The sequence below is a fragment of the Electrophorus electricus genome, chromosome 12 (genome assembly GCF_013358815.1).
Source record: "Electrophorus electricus isolate fEleEle1 chromosome 12, fEleEle1.pri, whole genome shotgun sequence".
NCBI lineage: Eukaryota > Metazoa > Chordata > Actinopteri > Gymnotiformes > Gymnotidae > Electrophorus > Electrophorus electricus.
In genome coordinates this window covers 13319449-13341038 of record NC_049546.1, presented here as the reverse complement: position 1 = coordinate 13341038, position 21590 = coordinate 13319449, and the positions used below count along the sequence as shown (strand labels likewise).

The window sequence follows — 21590 nt, the reverse complement described above, 5'->3', positions numbered from 1 at the left end:
TAACAATATTCTCTATGTTGTTATAGTATTCCATCTACCCTGATGTCTTGTGTTATCATTTCTCTTCCCACCCCCTCCCCCTTTATTTCTTTGCTCTTTCCCCTATTTTTGTCTCAATGAACCTCACGAGGTAACACTATATAACACTATGCTCTTTTCAAATGTTGTTTGACTTAAGATGATCATTTTCTGTGTTTTCTCTTCTGTGTGCGCTTGTGCTCTTTCCCAATCAAACCAGAAATTTGACTTAGTGTATTTGGGACTAAATTTAACAACCATTTCACCTTTTACATCTCTCTTCCTATCTCCTCTGCCTTGTTTTATTCTTCGATCCCTTCTTTCTCTCTTTCCCTTTCTCTCTTTCTGTCTTGTGTGCTGTCCTTCCTGACAGTTGTGTTGTCACTTTTAATTTAACAGTCCAACGGTTTTTCAATTTAGCTTGTAAAAGCTGCGCTGTCACTTGTGACGAATGTTAATTGCATGGTGTTTGTTGTTGTTACTTTTCTTCTCAATGACGAGTGTCCCCATCCCGCACACTTCAGTTTCAAACAGCGTAACCCTCCATGCCACCTTTGATCTTTAACACATTCTTTGCTCTAAGCATCTCTTATCTCCATTTCCGTGAAATTCTTAACCAAATTGTCCGTTCATGCTCTTTCAATTACTATTCTGAATATTGATAATATGACTCTGAAGTCTAATTAGTAGTAGAACAGCATATTCAGTAGCACAACTCTGACGTAACTATACTACCATGCTATTGCCTTAGCTTTCTCCCAGACATGTGCACTTTCTTACAAGTTATGTTTTATCGTTTCAAGAAATGCTGTTAACCTGGCAGTTTTAAAACTGAATGAACAAGGCCTGTTGGACAAATTGAAAAACAAATGGTGGTACGACAAGGGAGAGTGCGGCAGCGGGGGAGGTGACTCCAAGGTCAGCCTCAATGTCACCAAAATCGGGTACCATAGTGCAGAGTAATCGGCAAGGCTGTTATTGCTCAACCAAAGCCCCCTAAAGCTGTCACGAGCTGCCGCCCACGGTAGCCTTTCAGCCAGTACACCCATTTCTTTAATTTTCTTTTCTTCAAACATGGCCCTGATTACTATTGGTCCATCTGAGGTCAAACCAAGAACCCTGATTGGCTAACGGAGGAGGAAAAGGACCAGTACAATTTTGTCCTACTGAGGAGAGCTTTTGTAAGCAGGAAGCAGTCACTTTCTAACGTCCGGTGTCACTCAGTTCATATTTATTGATACAGGCACTGCAAGGTTGTAAAATATATTTACAGTTAGCACTCAGGACTCATTTGTTTTCCATTTTGTCACTATAACTGTTAACTGTGTGGTCGTACATTGTATTCCTGTATATGTGTGCATGAGAGATCTCTCGGGGAAATGAACCTGCCCAGCAGTTGGTAAAGGGAGCCTGGGGGATTTGTCCTTCCTTTTCCCTCTGCTGGGCAGCAGTGCACTGATGGCAGCCCCATCATGATGACTAATCATTGTCTGCACTGAACGTTAATATTATGCTACCATCAAGGCTTGGCTCAGGACCAAGTGAAATTTCAAGAAATGAAGGGGAAGTGGGGTAAATAATATTCTGATGTGGCATGTTTGTGTAGTGAATGGGATGCACAAAAAAACTGTTGTTTTAATGTGACAAATTGGATGTAAAATACTAGCATGACAGGTGCTTTTTTAGATACCAAGCTTGTCAGTGACATCGTAAGGCCTGTAAAACAGCTCCTCAGCTGAAATAGCCAGTTAGGCAAGACAGAGTCTCAAGGGGACAAAGCACTGCAGGAATACTAAATCTCCAAGTTAGTTGGAAGTCCTCAGTGGATCAGAAAGCATCCATCCACATCTGTAATCATCGCACTTTATTTGGTGGTAACTGCTACTCCACCCTCTCCACAAGGGCACTACTGAAGTAGCAGCACTGTGACAGCAGAGTATACTTTGAAGAGCTCTGTGATTTCAAAATTTACCTCTGCTAAGTACATCGTATGGAAAGACAGCATGCAGAATCATTGTGTGCTAAACTGCTTCTTAAATAGTTTCAAAGGACGATGGGAAAATGAGTTTACACAACTTCATACTGAACGATCTATTCGTGTTTTAACAAGCAAGTTTTGTCTTCAAGCAAAGGCTCCCTGTTGTCTGGAAAGTAATGCTGCTTTTTCCCCCCACATGTTCTTTATAAATTTCCAACATTGCTGATTTGCCCAAGCAAAGCCAAAAGTATGTCCATTTGAGATGAGGACCTAAGTGTAGACAATCACACTTCTCTCCTTGTCTAATGCTTAAGTCTTCATTCTGAAAATTTTATAATATCGGTGGCCCATTTTTTTCCCCACTCAAATGACACAGAGATCACATTAAGTATAAATGCTTTGCACACTCATAGTAACTTTTCCCTTAAAACACCTTTTTCCTGGCACTTTATCCTGTCTTTTGTCCATTCATATAAATAGTTAATAGCTATGTGTGCTATGCCGTTGCTTGGGCTTTTCAGGAATTTTTTCTTCTAGTTTCCTCACAATGGAGGCTGTTGCAGAATTTCATACGCCATAGAAGGCAAAGAATTTTCCCCCCCCAATAGTGAGACCTCAGCTATGCCACAAGCAGAGAAGCCCCCGGCTGTGGACGACGGTGACAAGCTGTATGAGCTTTCATAATCACCTCCTCTGTTCCAGCTCTGTTGCTTTCTTTTTTTTTCCCTTTCTTCAGTCTGCAGCGATTTGAAGCCCACGTTGGCCAACACACAGTCGGTGAGCTGACTCTAATGAGCTTGTGTTGGGAGACAGTGCTGGCTCTTCTGGAGCCAAGCCACAATAGCCAGCTGTAAAAAGAAAGGGAAAAAAAGCTGAGAGAAAAGATAGAAAGAAAGCGGGAGGGAGGGAGGAGAGGGTGGAAGACATGTTAAGCCACCTGTAAGAAACCGACATCATGAGCCTCTTCTCCTTTCTGCCCCCTGGCAGACTGCTGCCATCACTTCTCTCTGATTGGTTTTCTCAGTCCAGTCACAGTGAACACTTAAAGGATAATTACACTGTTAATCAATGTCTCTCTGCCCGCCAAAACGAAATGCACAAACTGAGCAGTTCACTTATCAACGAGTGGACACAGCAAATGCAATGAATGTTTGAGCCACTCATGATGCCACAAGTATATGGAAAGATGGCTTTCGTACCTCGGGAACAAATAAAGCTCTATTTTTATAGCAGCTGTTTGTGACATGCAGGATTGGAATTTGTCCAATAATACAATAAAACTCAAATATACAGGTAAAGATCAGTACAATTAACAATAATATTTTTAAGTCATGGTCAGTTGGAATGAAATTCTAATTCAAACTGGTACCACATAGGAAATTACGCTTTTAAATGCTAAAAGTTACATTTGTGTGCCTTTGTGTACCTTTGCTTTATTGTTTCTTTCCATCAATATCTACTTCAGTTCTTCAAATATAATTGCATTGTGTGCACATCTGTGATGCCTTTTCGAATTACTACCGAGTTCTCTCTCTCTTTCTCTCTATTTTTTAACAACTCTCCTCAGCTTGCACAAAATATTACTGGTATTTTTTGTTTGTCTGTCAGTCAATAGAGGGTTCCATCTTAGATCAGACTTGTCAGGTTGATCTGATTGTCTGTATCATAAACAAATGCATTTCCTCTCCTTCTATAGATCAGCAGGTTGCATCTTCAGAAACCTGCCTGTTCTTCTGTTAACAGTGTATGCCGATTACTCAAAGCGATATGGGTAGGTCCTGGCACCTTAGCGTAGCTCTGCTGGACACAAGGTAATAGTCAGTATGCCTGCCAGTGTGTGTTGTTGAAAAAGAAAATGGCCAGGAGCCCTGCTTTATCGCTTTGTAAAGTATGAAGTAGATAAGACTTGAATAACATAAAATAACATAATATAATGTTATTTATGTTATTTCCCACGTGAAGAACTCCTGTAAACCTTGCAGTATTGAAACTCAGTGAACAAGGCATCTTAGCCAAGCTGAAAAACAAATGGTGGTACGATAAGGGTGAATGTGGGACCAAGGACTCTGGAAGTAAGGTCAGTCGCTGCAGGTCTTTTGTACTGATTCCAAAACTGCATTTTGACGTATTGTTCACATACAAAGAAAAGTTGCCAAGTATCTATTTTTCTTAATTTTATCTGATGTGTAAGAATATCTTGAATGACTTTTTGGCCATATTTATAGAACTTAAAATGGCCTAAACGTTTGCACAATTCCCCAAATAAAATACTAATTATTTTTCAAAAGTATATAGATCATTTTCTATTATTGTATTTTTTTCCACTGAAACGTTTCAGTTAGATTTGTAACGATAAATCTGATATTGAAATGTTTGGGGAAATAGTAGAAGTGCAACTGAAACAGATAATTCAATCTTTTAATATACTAAATGTTATTCTTTGCTTATTTCTTCCGTTTGACATTTCTGACACAAAAACCATTATGCTGCTGTTTCTATTTACCAATCTTTTAATTAAAATTTTGATTTGTCATTGTTATTACTTATTTGCATGAAATGTGTCTATTAGATTGTTAATCCTCTTGTGTTGCGGACCAGAAGCAAAATGTTTCATTGTGGCAATCCGTTTCAGCCTTACTTACTCAGGCCTTGTTGAGAAAAGTTTCTGTTTCAGTTTGGTCTGAAACAGAGATGTCACCATGAACTTTTTTTTGCACACCACAAGAAGATAAAAAATGTAATACACCTCTTTGTTAACCCTCTGAGATTTATCTAAGGTGATGATCTGTCAACAACCATTTAAATCCAGGGGCATCATTGTAACCATTAAAAAGGCCAACTTTATGGGTGTTTGCAGCTCATAGGGTTAAACTGCAAATGGTAGAAACTCTTATGAACAAATTTTTAATGTATAAGTTTGGTAGGTAAGCAGCAGCAGAATGGTTCCAGCCAATTCGTAAAATCGGTATTTTGGTGTAGAAAATATGTCAAAATATAAATTTGACTGTAAAGAAAGTACAGGAAAGTACAGTTTTTTTAAGAGCGAATTAGTAGACATTTTTAAGGGAGGGGTTAAAGTCAGAGGTTGGACCTGTATGTAACTGACCAGCTTCCTCAAACACATGAAGAAGCCAATGCAAGAAGTAGGTTAGAAATTTATAGAACTTGAAACTTACTACATTCACCAGTCATGCTTTATATTGATGCATTGACTTAATTGCCTCCTAGTGGAGGACTGTTCAACCTACACCATCCTGGAGGTCCTCAAACGTCCTGGTGCCTGTGGGGGGACCAGATCAACAAGTCAACTTTAGTTAATTTATAGCTGTGCTTACATGCCATATTCCTCCAGGTATGGGTTTGCTCAGTCCCTTTTGAAATCAACATGATTTCCCACTGGGAGAAGCACCACTGGAGGTTTTACAATGTCAGGATGTCCAAGTGCCAGTAATTCTGGTTAATATTTGTGCAAAAGAATAGGTTAAAGTTATTCTGCAATAGGGTGAAGAAGATTCAATGTTTTCTATCAAATGCTCACCAATGCAAACAACATTAACTGTCTTCCTCACTTTTCATAGGACAAGACAAGTGCTCTGAGCCTGAGCAATGTAGCTGGAGTCTTCTATATTCTGGTTGGTGGGCTAGGTCTGGCCATGATGGTGGCTTTAATAGAATTCTGTTACAAGTCACGTGCAGAAGCCAAAAGGCTGAAACTTGAAAAGAACTCCCAAAACTTTAAGCCTGCCCCACCAGCCAACACTCAGAACTTTGCCACGTACCGAGAAGGCTACAATGTGTATGGAACAGAGAGCGTTAAGATCTAGGGGTATGGATACAAGCAGACTTTTCCCTCACTTTTAATGCCTCCTGTATGTCCTCACTAGTTGTAGTTGTTTCTACATGATCACACGTTAAGTGTTTTCGCTCATATGCGCTCCATCAAAAATAGCTAAATAGTTCTTCACATTGTAATGGACTGGTGGTGGTAATATATATATATATACAGGTTTATTTTCCAAAGGCTGCTAATGCTGTTTACACTGCCAGTAAACTTCAGCTGAGCTGCCCATCATCCAGGCAGCTATTTTCAAACCACTGCGTCAGAAATTGCACTATGTCATAGCAGCACATTCACTTAATGGTGTTTGTGTTCTGAGAAGAAACAGAGTACATTTATAATGGAACACTGCAGGGATCTGAGCTGGGTCAGAATTACAGAGAAGGCTTGGCCATCTGTTACAAGCTACTGTATTACTTTTAGAGCCTAACTATTATGTAAAGAATACCAAACTCTTCATTTGGGAGCATTAATAAATTTGATTTTTCTCTTGCTATTTTGAGGAATTGTGACAAGAATTCTTTAGACAACATATTTACAATTACTCATGTATTTTTGTGAGGTTTAGAATACATTAATAAAAACTTTACACATAATCTTAACATTTCATGTGCCTATAGTCCAGAAAATCAGTTTACTAGTTGAATGCCATTTTATACAGCTATTCATATTTTCATTTATTTCATGATTGTATTGTTGCATCTGGTGGTATACCATTTCCATTTTGTTTTGCTGACTAAAATCAACTCTGATAGAGAAATAAAAATAATTCTATTGATCACAGTATTTTAAAATAATTATCTGCCACCCATTAACTTTGCTTTATGCTATATGGCAATGCTTGATTGTCATATAGTGCCCTTGTGCTTGGTTTCTGTTTCAGAGCAGGTGCAGACTCTGTGGCCTGGTGTGTTGCCCTTAATGATTGTGACAAGAAAACCTTGAAAGTGATGGCTAGATCTTTAGGAGGGACTACCCTCTCTTCCCCTGCCCACTCCCTCCACATCCACTCAGACCATCCTGCCCGGAGGACGAGACATGGCTATCCGAGCGAATGACAGGAGTGGACTTGTGATTGGAAGAATCTGGTTGTTTCCTTCAGTGCCTTATGGAACATTCTGAGAATCACTCGAATGCAAGCTCATCACAGTGACATTACATCACTCCAATCACACATGAAACGCAATGCCATTGTCATCTGTGAATAAACTCTTGAATTACATAACACCATGGAAATTGAGAAACAAAGCCATCACTTCTAAGCACATTTGCAAGAGCCAGACTGACTGAAAACTGTTTTGAATGCTGTATTTGAATGCTGCTGGACTTGGTTGTCAAGGAAATCTTTAAAAAAGGCTTGTATTTCATCAACTGTAAATTTGCTTTCACAATCACAGTCATTGATCAAAACATTAATTTATCAAATTTTGAATTTTTTCAACTAGAAATTTAATGTGAGAGTGTAAGATTATATGCTCAGTAATTAATTGAGTAGTGATATTGTTTGGGTTTTGTTTTTGTTTTTTTTGGAGAAGGGTTGGTGCTGCTGATCTTTGGAAATTTGACAAAACGTCCTAGCCACCCAACAAGAGCTAGCTACATAATACATCTGGCAATCAATAACTGAAAAATGCACATCTTTCAATGTTAAAATGACCAAAAATGTACAAAGAAAAACATACCAAGATGTGAACACTTAACGGGTTCATTTGCAGATGTTACACAGGCTGTACACACTGTAGTTAAAACATTTCAAAAAGATATTTGCATTAGTTTCCCTTTTTTGTACTTTTCAAAGTCAGCTCAAGAACCCTAACTAAAGTACATAAAATGGATCATCTAAATGTAGATAAACAGCAGACCAAGAGTAAAGATATGGCTTTTAAAATGTAGTATTTAAGTACCTTGCAATTTTCCCAATATATTACACATTCAAGTAAAGCTTTGGTTTTTAGTTTCATGAACATTTTAGTGTTGGATGAACTACTTAGTAAAATAGCATAAATAAGAAAATTTTAAATAGATTTATAAAGGTGATGACAGGGGAAGTCTTACAAGCTTAGCACATTTATATTTTACAATTACAATTTCTGTTCACTTTGAGAGAGAGAGAAAAAAAACTGTGATTCCATAGGTTTTAAGAAGGATAACATTCCTGAAACTGTGGGAAGATTTTTTTTTGTTTTTCTTTTATATATAAAAAAAAGATTTTAAAAGTAAAAAAAAAAAAAAAAAGGGAAATTGACTATGAAGAAATGTAAATTCATTTAGGTGAAATTTCTAGCAGTATCCAGGATTCAAAACTGAAATGATCTCCCCATTTATTTTCTCTCTATATTTTTTTTAGTCTGCATGTTTGTGATTGCCTATTAAGATCTGGAATTTACGTTGAGGTGGTCAAGAGCGAAAAGTCAGTTCTCAGTTCAAAATTCTTCTACCCTTCTTTCCCTGTTATTGCATCCTGGCCCAGATCACCTTAGAAAGAACTGCATGCGTGTGTATAACTTACTGAAACCTCATTAGCGAGGCCTTGTACAAAGAATTTTAATACATTTTGTAAATAAAATCTGTATAGAAAACATTTCTCTTTTGGCTTTTTATTGTTGCTTGAGAAGCATGCCGAGGAACAGAAAGTGTCTGAACCCAGTATTTCCTTGTCATTTGCTGACAAATGATACTCATGTAAAAACATTTATAGCACTTTTTAAAGAATGAAAAGCTTTAGGACACAATAGCTTGGGTTTCAGACATTGTCAGCTGAATGACCCTGTCCAAAGAGATTCTAAGGATGTTTGTTCATTTATTTTTTTAATTTAATTGTAGACATGAATGAAAGACAAGGTTTTTATTAGAGCATTTTATTATAAGCATCTTCAGTTAAGTAAAAAAAGATAAATACTATGAAAAAAGTGTCAATTACCATTTTAATTTTGTACCCATAATACAGGAGAAATTTCAGATTTAATAAAAATCATTAATCAATCAAAAATGAGAAAAATAGCTTATTTTGCAATCAGAGAAATTCTTAAAAGCAATAAATAACACAAGCATCTTACTTTTTTGTTGTTTCCCTTGGGTATTTAAGAACTGTTAAGTGGTCAGCCATGATTTTTCACTAGGGTGTATACCTGGAGCAACATATGCACACACCCTTACTCATCTATCAGCATGGAGAAGGTCAAGGAAGACGAATGGTTCTTGGTCTCAATAAATCAGGCATTGGTTTTAAAATAAAATGGCTACCAACCAGAAATATCTAGCTCCAGTATCAGGCCAGCTGACCTAAAAACCACTGAAAATCTGTGGGCTGAACTAAAGATGAGAATCTACAAGTAAGACAATGACTTTTTTCTGAATTGAATAATGGTCTCAGACCCATCATATGCTTCCCCACCATACCTCTCACACCCCTCCAGGTAAGCATTGTTATGACCTGCCACCCCCATTCATAAATGTCCAGTGGGCATCCAGTTGTGAGGTTTGTGAAGACTTTTTAATTATTTAGATTTTGGCATATATAAATGATATCCTAAAATGTGGTTTGACTTTAAACTAGTCATAAATAGATGTTGCTATTTTATCACCACTGTATTGGGCCATTTTTGTAAAAAACAGGATCTAAAAAGTCTTGACTGTGCTAAAAGGTGTAAACTCAGGGCTGGGAATGCTGCAAACATACATTGCACATTCATCTCCTTCCCTTCAACCTGAACTTGCCAAGTATATTGTAATTTGACCTCAGCTGCTATTACCGAACACCACAGTAATTTCTTTTCACATGTGAAGCCATGGTAAGAGATGCACTACTGATGTATCTGTCCTACTCCTAATACTCTCGTCACTGAACATATCTGTAGCAATGGATTAACACCACCACACTGCAGCAAAACAAACATGGTCACCCAACTTCAGAATTAGAACTCCACTTGATTTCACCCAAAACAGAACAGTCAAGTAGTGGAACTATCACTGCACAAAGCAGAAAATGTCAGCCATAGCCATTTTCCTGCACCTACTGGAGCAAGTCCATGTGCAACAGCTATGGCTACAATTCTATTTACATGCTGAACAGGGGAGGGATATCCATCCCAATAGCATTCAACTAGGAGTGCTGTTTGACAATGACGAATAATGCCTCATGGGCTGAAGAGTATTAAACTCGGAGCTGGAGTCAACAAATTATGCAGAAGTATTAGGTTCCTTCAAGAGTTTAACAAAATTATACATACTCTAAATACTCAAACTAAATATTTCATTATCAGCCAGGCCTTACAAGTCATTTTAAGTAGGCAAGGAAATGCTTTGAAGCTGAATATACAAACCATTACCTCTTCTTACTGGCAGTACACTGAATTATCTACCAAAGGAAGCCAATTCTTCTTACATGTGTAGATAAAATGTGTGGCTTTTACCAAAGGATGGTAACAGCCATTACACAATCAAGCGTAGCGAAGCATCCATTACTATGGCTGGAGAGAGATTCCCTATCTAATCTTAAGTGGTACTGGATGAGAATGCTCACCAGACCTTCTAAAACCTGAAAAAATTATTTTACCCTGTCAAGAACTGAACTAGTTCAAAATCCCTGAAAGTGTGCAACAGAGTCAGACACACAAAAAGCAATCTGTGGATTATAACAAAGGAGACTTGTGCCATCTACAGCAAGTGAAAAGACAGGTTCTGCTATCTGCAGCACCTTAGATACCCTGAGCTCAGCCCTGAAGTACAAGGAATGACATTATGACTGAACTAAGCAAAAATCACACAGCTCTGAATTTCTGGTCACATCGGGAGAGTCACTTGCTGAAGAAAATGAATCGTGTCAGCAGATTCTTAAAGCACAAAAGGACAGAATATGACACACTGAGAAAACCTTCTTTATTTAGAAAAAAGCATACACCAGTAGACTTAAGCAGATTAAAAATTCCAAAAGTAGTTCTCAAAGAGATGAATACTTTCCATTTTCTGTAGTCCATTTATTTATGAAGAAATCCAACTTGCCATTTGTTTTATACAAATCTTTTAAAAACGTGATTTAACACACAATGAGGAGCTTAAGGTACATTTGCAATGAAAGTAACAGGAAATTATGTATTACAAGTAACCATTTTATTTAATGTATACATAATATACAAATAGACCATTCTTACTGCTTCAAACACACCTAAGCCTAAATATCACATATGGTTTAAAAAGGAGGAGACAAAAATAAATAAACTGGAAATCTAACTGAGGTGGAGATGCTTTTCGATTGCTTGAAAAGGTAAAAGGGGAAAGAAAAAAGGGCGGGTTTGACAGGCATTAAAAATGCAAGTAAATTTGAGAGCAACATCATTCAGATCCTAATTTCCATCTGTGAAGTACAGCAGCACATTGTGCTAAAATTTAAAGGAAATGAACTTTCAGCACAGTACTGAAAATCACAATAAAAAAATGGCAGGTTAAAATACAAGCTACAATATTTCTAGGCAACACAACAAAAGTATTGACACAGGCAAAAAAGAAAGAGAAAGAGAGAAGTGGCTAGGGTGCAAATGAATCCTCTGCTCAGGCTGATGGGGAAAAAGAATGAAGATGCTGACATAGCTAAAAGGAGTTTCGGGCGAATGGAGGTCCCCATGCTCGTCAAAGGTCACAACAGGGAATTCTGTATGGGTATAATAACGATCATCAGAACTTTTCAGCATTTTTCATGTGACAAGATGCTGTAATATTTAAATAGTATTGCAGATAGAGATGCAGCAAAAGCAGACATGGAGTGCAACTGCACCATTTTTAAATCTCTTAAATTAGCCATTTTAAAATTAGTGTGTCATTCAAACATTTATAACATTTATTTGCTATAGACTAGAGCAGCAGGGACATAGAGAGAGATATGCTCTGTGAATTGAGCCCAGCACTGCACAATACACAATCGAACAGGGGCCATGTCTTACCTTGATCTTGTCAGCATACATTATCTGTGCTTTTCAGATGATTTATGAGTGCAAAATGTTAGGGAAAGAAATCATGTTACAGAAGAGACACAAACCGAGCAGGTATGGAACACAAGGGAAACCCCAGATAGAAAGGGTGCAGTTTACAGAGAAGTTACAGAGAAGATCTCATGAGATAGTTGTGTAACAGTATCACATCTTTTTTTGGGGGTGGGGCTTCAGTTTCTTTACAAAAAATCAAAAGCGAATCCACAATGTATTCACTAATAGCTAAAACTTCAAAGGATATTGTTTTTTGTCTTCTTTCGCACCGGTGCTGTCTCTCTTTTTTTCTGATTTTTCTTTGTCATGCCTGGATTCCTTTAATAAAGCAAGAAAAGCAAATAAATGAGGCAACATGAGAGTACTTTCAAAGAAGTGCAGGCTCCTTTGTAAGTTAGCAGAATGTAGCTCCATCCTCCCCTGCACAAACACCAGAAAAAGCTCACTCCTTCATGGAGCTGAATGGAGAAAAATAAATCAAATAAAAATATTAACCCTTGGGCTGCATACTGTATTCACTACCAATCACTGACGACTCATGACTCCACTTTTTGTCTAGCAGTAAAAAGAAATTAAAAAACTAGACCTCTGCCTTGGTCTGAAGAGGAATGTGGTAGTGGTGTGAGCAAGCAGAAAGATCTTGAACGTTCCGGTGCAGAAATAGCTGACCTTACTCCTAATTCCAGAGCTCATACCCAAGAAATTAAATAATGATTTTGCAGCTTCAATGACATTTTTAGTGGCAAAAAAATCTTTGCTTTAGCAAAAAATCTAAATAACTGACTGAGCATGAATATATGCTGATAGGAGTCATTAGTAGTCAAAACTCACCAGTAAATCCCTATATTTACATCTTCTGTAGTAATGAGAATTTCAGAAGTTATACTCCATTTGTCTCAACCCCACCTTCTTGAATATCATGAATAGCTCTAAGAAGGACTAACAGATCTGAGGCCAAAAAGCAGTGTAGGGCAGTTTACATTTGCACTGAAAGAAATGAAGTTAATGCAAGGAGGGCAGGAAGACTTCGTCTTTAAAACAATGCAACAAAGCAGTACAAATAAACATCTGCCTGTGCATCTCCAAGGGCTCCTGTTATAGAGCTGCAATGATCGTTCATCCAAGGGGCTCTGGGTGCCACTACCTTTTTGCCTCCAGAGGTCTTGTCGGCTTTTGCCAGATCACTCTTGTCTTTGCTGGTGGATTTGGAGCGCTTGCTGTTGTCCTTGTCGTTGGAGCGGGGTGAGTCCGGCGGGCTGGCACTCTTGCTGTGCTTGGAGGAGTCTGCGGGACGGCAGCCGGAGCGGACGAGAAACAGCGCAGCCGGAGTGAGGAGGAGGAGGAAAACACACGCCGACATGCACGCACGAGGCAGCACGCCAAGGGCGACTGCCTCGGCCGGAGAGGGCGGGGGTCAGGGGCAGGGCTTTCCTTTTCACTGACCCCACCCCTGCATCCCCAGCCTGCCCTCCTGCCTCCTTCTACCTCTTACTGTGGCGCACATTTGGAACAAAGGATGTTTGCAACTCACTCGTTCCATTCTCGTCTTTGCGGCGCTTGGTCTCCTGGCTCATCTCGCGGTCACTGTTTGAGTAATCCTAGACACACAAGGGGGGAGAAAATCAAAATGGAGCGATTGTAATCGGTACCCTTCCTTGTCTGCTTCCTTCAGTGCAGGAGCTTAACATCTGCTGGTCGTTTGGCTCAGACGGCGAGGAAGATGACGACTCGGTTGAATGCCTCATGACATCGGATCCGACGCAGGCCCGATAAAGCACTCGTCCTGCTGCCAGACTAGTAGCGCCACGAGACTCTCCCTCCCACCATGCTGTTGATATCAAAGCGGTGGCAACAGTGGCAGAGTACTCACTCGTTTGCGTTCTTTCCTGTCTTCCTTCTTCTCCCTCTCTTTGGAGCGATCCCTGGGCTTGTCGGACTCTTTCTTGTCGGCCTCACCCTTGGACAGGCCTGCGCTGTGGTTGGCGTGATGCTGTGGGGGGTGGGGTGGGGGGGTGTAGAGGGTGAAGCCGGGGTGGGGTGGGGGAGGATGGGATTAAAGGCAGGGGTTAAAGGCTCATACTGCGAGAGTGGGAGCAGCCCATAGAGACCGCTGGCACACCGTGAGCGTGGGCCAAGGGAGATGAGGCAGGCTCTAAACCAGACTTCACACCTGGACATCACACATGAGTGAGCCAGGATCCTACTGCCATCTCCAGCATGCACAAAAAGGCAGGAAAAGATATGACAACAATATAATAAAGGCTAGCTCATACCACCACCACCAATCATAAATCATCATTACATTAACCATTTTTCTTTTGAATGTTTTAATTTGAGCATATATATTAAAGTTTCATACAATGATTTAAGTCAGTGCTTTGAGGTGGTCATATGCACAAAGCATCAGCTGAAATCAGTGCAAGGCCAGAGTGAGGACAGGCTGTGTCAAAAGATCCAGGCTTAACTCTATGTTTAATGACCATCTATTTCAGAAGGCTGAAGGGAAAAAAGACATTTTCATTAAAGATTGGCTTGCCACATGTGGTCATGTCCTGCCTGCGAAAGGCTGGGCGCAATAAATAACAATATTTTTGATGCTATTCATCATTTTCTAAACAAATCTGGCCAAAGCAAAAATAAATAAATAAACAAATAGATAGATAATCTCATCATCAACACATCACATGGACCATAAAAGTAAACACTGTTCATGGAGTTATCATTTTCAGTAACAAACGAAAGCTATATTCTGAAAAGTTCCAGACTGGCATTCCTCTAGTGGCAGACTTTGTTACCACCAGACCGCTATCAAAAGGGAATGACTTGCCCATAATGCTTCCTGCATGTAACATCTCTGCAATTTAACAAGGCTTAAATCCGCCTTCAGTACATCGCTGTCAATACAGAAGCTCATTAGACAAATTCTCCACAGTCCAATCTGAACGGAGCCATACAAACGACAAAAGCCAAGAAACGAGCGTTAACCAAAAAGGATCTGATAATTTGACAGCACTGTAAAAGACAGGTTATGCTACTGCAACATGAGCAGGGAACAAGAAACAGCCTCACACAGCTGGGAGAGCATGTGCAGGAGGACAGCTGTATGAGCTTGAAGGTGGGGGCTTTGTAATTGACAACAGTCCCAGCAGTCTGTCGGTGTTAGCTACTAAGATTATATCACCTACTGAAACGCCACCACAGATCTTCTCTGCTAATAGACACTAAGAAAAAGAAGCCAAACAAAGCACAGAGAGGGGGGAAGAGGGGGAGAGAGAGGGGGAGAGAGCACGCACAAGAAAGCGAGAGAAAGTGAGGGAGCAAGAGAGCTCATTAGGGCAGAAGAATGAGTGGCTGAAGGAGTGACAGTGCAGTGGAACTGTAGAAGGTCCTAAGTTGTTAAGGCCCATTCCTGTTGGTTAATTAGGAACCTTACAGATTTTTCTCCCTTGCCCAAGGTGCGTAACATCTTTGGGCATTCAAATAAAGTCAAAATTTCATACAGAAATACAGAACTTCCTGTTTTTTTTTCTTTCTCTCCAGTCACCACAATAGTGGCTAACACATTATTCCGTTCATCAAACGGTGGCAAGAAAGCAAATTTGAATGATGACCATTAGGCCAGAGGACGTCTGACTTGAAAAGCAGTGGAGGCAGACGACTGTACATCAGTACTGTACATCAGAATCTTGGTTTGGATGTTGGCAGCTTGGGGCCCCAATAGCTCACTTTGCGATTTAAATTCAGACATTTGGTCCATGTAATTCAGTCCGTGCAGAAATACATTTTACCCATCACAATAAAACACACTTGCCCTTTTCCACTGTCACAACTATTTGGAAAACTAGACCTTTGTTTCTACTGATGAATAAGCAGACTTCTTGGAATCTCTCTAACATTTGCTCTGATCTTAGGGCAATACTATCCAGAACAAGGGTCATATAATTTGTGCCCATCACCAGTGATGCCTAAATACCACTCTAATCTTTAATTGTTTCTCTTTTAACATTTTAGCCATTGACTAATTCAGTACTTGCTATGGTCTTTGATATTCCTGAACAAAAAATAAGCAAGATAGCCTAAATTAAAGGTGTGTACAGACATACTTACACTTAATTTATGGTGTGTTTATATATATATATATGGATTGTGTGTGTGTGTGTGTGTGTGTGTGTGTGTGTGTGTGTGTGTGAGACACACACTATTATTATACTATTATATTATACAGTATAGTATAGTATTTCAGAGTAGGTTAAAATCCTACAATGCCAGCTAAAGCTATGAGTTTCTAAAAGCAGCTGAAAATATCATGGTTTATCATAACCATGAAAAGACTTATTTGAGAAAATAAGCATCAACACCATCACATTTAACAGACATTACAAGTGGATATGCTGGAGCTGAAGTACCATGCAGTGTGGTAGGTATGTGGTTTTCCACAGGCAGCCATCCCAACACTGTTACGTAAGACGTAAAGACGTGGTCGTTTATGCGCTTTAATCGCTGGCAACAACCAAGCTTCCCTAGTGGTCATTTCTGAAAGCAATGGTTGCCTTTGGTCATTTAAACAAACATAACAATCTACTGAATTCTCTCTCTCCAAATATATTCCATGTTTTATGTGCAACGGTTTAGGCATTACACAAGTGCTACAGGGTAGTACAGGCTCCCAACATACAAGAAAGACAAAATTGCAAACACTAAGAATGTGTGAATGATTTTCACTAAAAATTAGAGGGGCATGCTAGAGAATCCTTCATACCAGAAATGCAATATGCCTTTCAAAATCTATCTGCATGCATACATACATACATACATACCCACCACCCACCCCTCACACACACACACACACCCACCCACCCCACACCCCACACACACACACACACCCCACACCCACCCACCCCACACCCACACCCACCCACCCCTCACACACACACCCCTCACACACACCCCTCACACACACACCCCTCACACACACACCCCTCACACCACACACACACACACCTCACACACACACCCCTCACACCACACACACACACACACCTCACACACACACCTCACACACACACCTCACACACACACCTCACACACACACCTCACACACACCTCACACGCACCTCACACGCACCTCACACGCACACACACCTCACACACACACCTCACACACACACACCTCACACACCCCTCACACACCCACACAATCACACACCCCTCACACACCCACACCCCTCACACACACACACACACCCCTCACACACACACACACACCCCTCACACACACACACACACACACCCCTCACACACACACACACACACACCCCTCACACACACACACACCCCTCACACACACACACACACACCCCCCTCACACACACACACCCCTCACACACACACACACCCCTCACACACCCCCCTCACACACACACACCCACACCCACCCACACCCACACACTCACACACCCACTCACTCACACACCCACCCCCCTCACACACCCACCCCCCTCACACACCCACCCCCCTCACACACACACCCACCCCTCACACACACACCCACCCCTCACACACACACACACCTCACACACACCTCACACACCCACACAATCACACACCCCTCACACACACACACACCCACACCCCTCACACACACACACACCCACACCCCTCACACACACCCACACCTCACACACACACCCACACCTCACACACACACACACACACACACCCCTCACACACACACACACCCCTCACACACACACACACACCCCCCTCACACACACACCCCTCACACACCCACACACACCCCTCACACACACACACCCACACCCACCCACACACACACACCCACACCCCTCACACACCCACCCCTCACACACACACACCCACCCCTCACACACACACACCTCACACACCCACTCCTCACACACCCACACTCCTCACACACCCCTCACCCACCCACACCCCTCACCCACCCACACCCCCCTCACACACCCCTCACACACACACACACACCCCTCACACACACACACACCCCTCACACACACACACACCCCTCACACACCCACACCCCTCACACACCCACACCCCTCACACACCCACACCCCTCACACACCCACACTCCTCAAACACCCCTCACCCACCCACACCCCTCACCCACACCCCCCTCACCCACACCCCCCTCACACACCCCTCACACACACACACACCCCTCACACACACCCCTCACACACACACACACCCCTCACACACACACACCCCTCACACACACACCCCTCACACACACACACACCCCTCACACACCCCTCACACACACACACACACACACACCCCTCACACACACACACACACACCCCTCACACACACACACACACACACCCACACCCACCCACCCCCACTCACTCACACACCCACCCCCCTCACACCCCCACCCCCCTCACACACCCACCCCCACCCCTCACACACACACACCCCTCACACACACACACCCCTCACACACACACACCCCTCACACACACACACCTCACACACCCACTCCTCACACACCCACACTCCTCACACACCCACACTCCTCACACACCCCTCACCCACACACACCCCTCACCCACACCCCCCTCACCCACACACCCCTCACACACCCCTCACACACACACACACCCCTCACACACACCCCTCACACACACACACACCCCACACACACACACACCCCTCACACACACACCCCTCACACACACACCCCTCACACACACACCCCTCACACACACACCCACCCCTCACACACACACCCACCCCTCACACACACACACACCCCTCACACACACACACACCCCTCACACACACACACACCCCTCACACACACCCACACCCACCTCACACACACACACCCACCCCTCACACACACCCACACACACCCCTCACACACACCCACACACACCACACACACACACCCCTCACACACACACACACCCCTCACACCCACCCACCCCCACTCACCCCCACTCACTCACACACCCACCCCCCTCACACACCCACCCCCCACACACACCCACCCCCACCCCTCACACACACCCACCCCTCACACACACACACCCCTCACACACACACACCCCTCACACACACACACCCCTCACACACACACACCCCTCACACACACACACCTCACACACCCACTCCTCACACACCCACACTCCTCACACACCCACACTCCTCACACACCCACACTCCTCACACACCCCTCACCCACACACACCCCTCACCCACACACACCCCTCACCCACACCCCCCTCACCCACACCCTCCTCACCCACACACCCCTCACACACCCCTCACACACACACACACCCCTCACACACACCCCTCACACACACACACACCCCACACACACACACACCCCACACACACACACACCCCTCACACACACACCCCTCACACACACACCCCTCACACACACACCCCTCACACACACACCCCTCACACACACACACACACCCCTCACACACACACACACCCCTCACACACACACACACACCCCTCACACACACACACACCCACCTCACACACACACACACCCACCTCACACACACACACCCACCCCTCACACACACACACACCCCTCACACACACCCACACACACACACACACCCCTCACACACACACACACCCCTCACACACACACACACACACCCCTCACACACACACACCCCTCACACACACACACACCCCACACACACACACCCCTCACACACACACACACACCCCTCACACACACACACCCCTCACACACACACACCCACACCCCTCACCCACCCACCTCACCCACCCCTCACACACACACACACCCCTCACACACACACCCCACACCCCTCACACACACCCCCCACACCCCTCACACACACCCCCCACACCCCTCACACACACCCCCCACACCCCTCACACACACCCCCCACACCCCTCACACACACCCCCCACACCCCTCACACACACCCCCCACACCCCTCACACACAGACCCCTCACACACACACACCCCTCACACTCACACACACACACACACACTCACACACACTCACACCCACACCCACTCACACTCACACCCACACCCACACCCACTCACACCCACACCCACACCCACTCACACTCACACCCTCCTCACACTCATACACCCCTCACACTCATACACCCCTCACACTCATACACCCCTCACACTCATACACCCCTCACACACACACCCCTCACACACACACACACTCCACACACACACACTCCTCACACACACACTCCTCACACACACACTCCTCACACACACACTCCTCACACACACACTCCTCACACACACACTCACACCACACACACCCCTCACCCACACACACACACACCCCTCACCCACACACACACACACCCCTCACCCACACACACACCAAACACACCCCTCACCCACACACCCGCACCCCTCACCCACACACCCTTCACCCACACACACACACCCCCCTCACCCACACCCCCCTCACCCACACACACACACCCCCCTCACCCACACCCCCCTCACCCACACACACACACACACCCCTCACCCACACACACACCCCTCACCCACACACACACACCCCCCTCACCCACACACACACACACCCTCACCCACACCCACACACACCCTCACCCACACACCCCCCCTCACCCACACACACACACACACCCCCCCTCACCCACACCCACCCCCTCACCCACACCCCCCCTCACCCACACCCCCCTCCTCACCCACACACACACACACACACCCTCACCCACACACACACCCTCACCCACACACACACACACCCCCCTCACCCACACACCCCCTCACCCACACACACACCCCCCCTCACCCACACACCCCCTCACCCACACCCCCCACCCACACACCCCCCCCTCACCCACACACACACCCCTCACACACACACACACACACACACCCCTCACACACACACACACACCCCTCACACACACACACACACACCCCTCACCCACACACACACACACCCCTCACCCACCCACCTCACCCACCCCTCACACACACACACACCCCTCACACACACCCCCCACACCCCTCACACACACCCCCCACACCCCTCACACACACCCCCCACACCCCTCACACACACACACCCCTCACACACACACACCCCTCACACACACACCCCTCACACACACACACCCCTCACACACACACACACACCCACTCACACCCACTCACACCCACACCCACACCCACTCACACCCACACCCACTCACACACCCCTCACACTCACACACCCCTCACACTCATACACCCCTCACACTCATACACCCCTCACACTCATACACCCCTCACACTCATACACCCCTCACATACACCCCTCACACACACACCCCTCACACACACACACACACTCCACACACACACACACACACTCCACACACACACACTCCTCACACACACACTCCTCACACACACACTCCTCACACACACACTCACACCACACACACCCCTCACCCACACACACACACACCCCTCACCCACACACACACACACCCCTCACCCACACACACACACACCCCTCACCCACACACCCGCACCCCTCACCCACACACCCTTCACCCACACACACACACCCCCCTCACCCACACACACACACACCCCTCACCCACACCCCCCTCACCCACCCACACACACACACCCCTCACCCACACACACACCCCCCTCACCCACACACACACCCCCCTCACCCACACACACACACACCCCCTCACCCACACCCACACACACCCCCTCAC

General features: G+C 44.3%; 2 protein-coding genes across 8 annotated transcripts in view; one reads left to right on the top strand and one right to left on the bottom strand.

Annotated features, from left to right (window-relative positions):
* Nucleotides 1-8415, top strand: part of gria3b (glutamate receptor, ionotropic, AMPA 3b) — an 82535-nt gene extending 74120 nt beyond the window's left edge. The window contains exons 14-17 of one of the 7 annotated variants that reach the window (XM_027008629.2): nt 3693-3767; nt 3959-4073; nt 5575-5822; nt 6723-8415. In XM_027008629.2, the coding sequence (XP_026864430.2) occupies nt 3693-3767; nt 3959-4073; nt 5575-5820 (436 nt within the window). In that variant the 3' untranslated portion in view covers nt 5821-5822; nt 6723-8415. Of the gene's footprint in view, nt 1-821; nt 937-3692; nt 3768-3958; nt 4089-5574; nt 5823-6690 lie in introns of those variants that run through there. The other 6 variants (XM_027008627.2, XM_027008628.2, XM_027008631.2 and 3 more) reach the window with 6 other exon arrangements.
* A 2275-nt stretch (nt 8416-10690) lies between these two features.
* The window catches only part of thoc2 (THO complex 2), a 56208-nt gene continuing 45308 nt past the window's right edge, over nt 10691-21590 (bottom strand). The window contains exons 34-39 of the mRNA XM_035532043.1: nt 13683-13802; nt 13344-13410; nt 12957-13096; nt 12060-12130; nt 11771-11818; nt 10691-11481 (exon numbers count right to left, since the gene is read on the bottom strand). Coding sequence (XP_035387936.1) covers nt 11791-11818; nt 12060-12130; nt 12957-13096; nt 13344-13410; nt 13683-13802 — 426 coding nt within the window. The 3' untranslated portion in view covers nt 10691-11481; nt 11771-11790. The remainder of the gene's footprint in view (nt 11482-11770; nt 11819-12059; nt 12131-12956; nt 13097-13343; nt 13411-13682; nt 13803-21590) is intronic.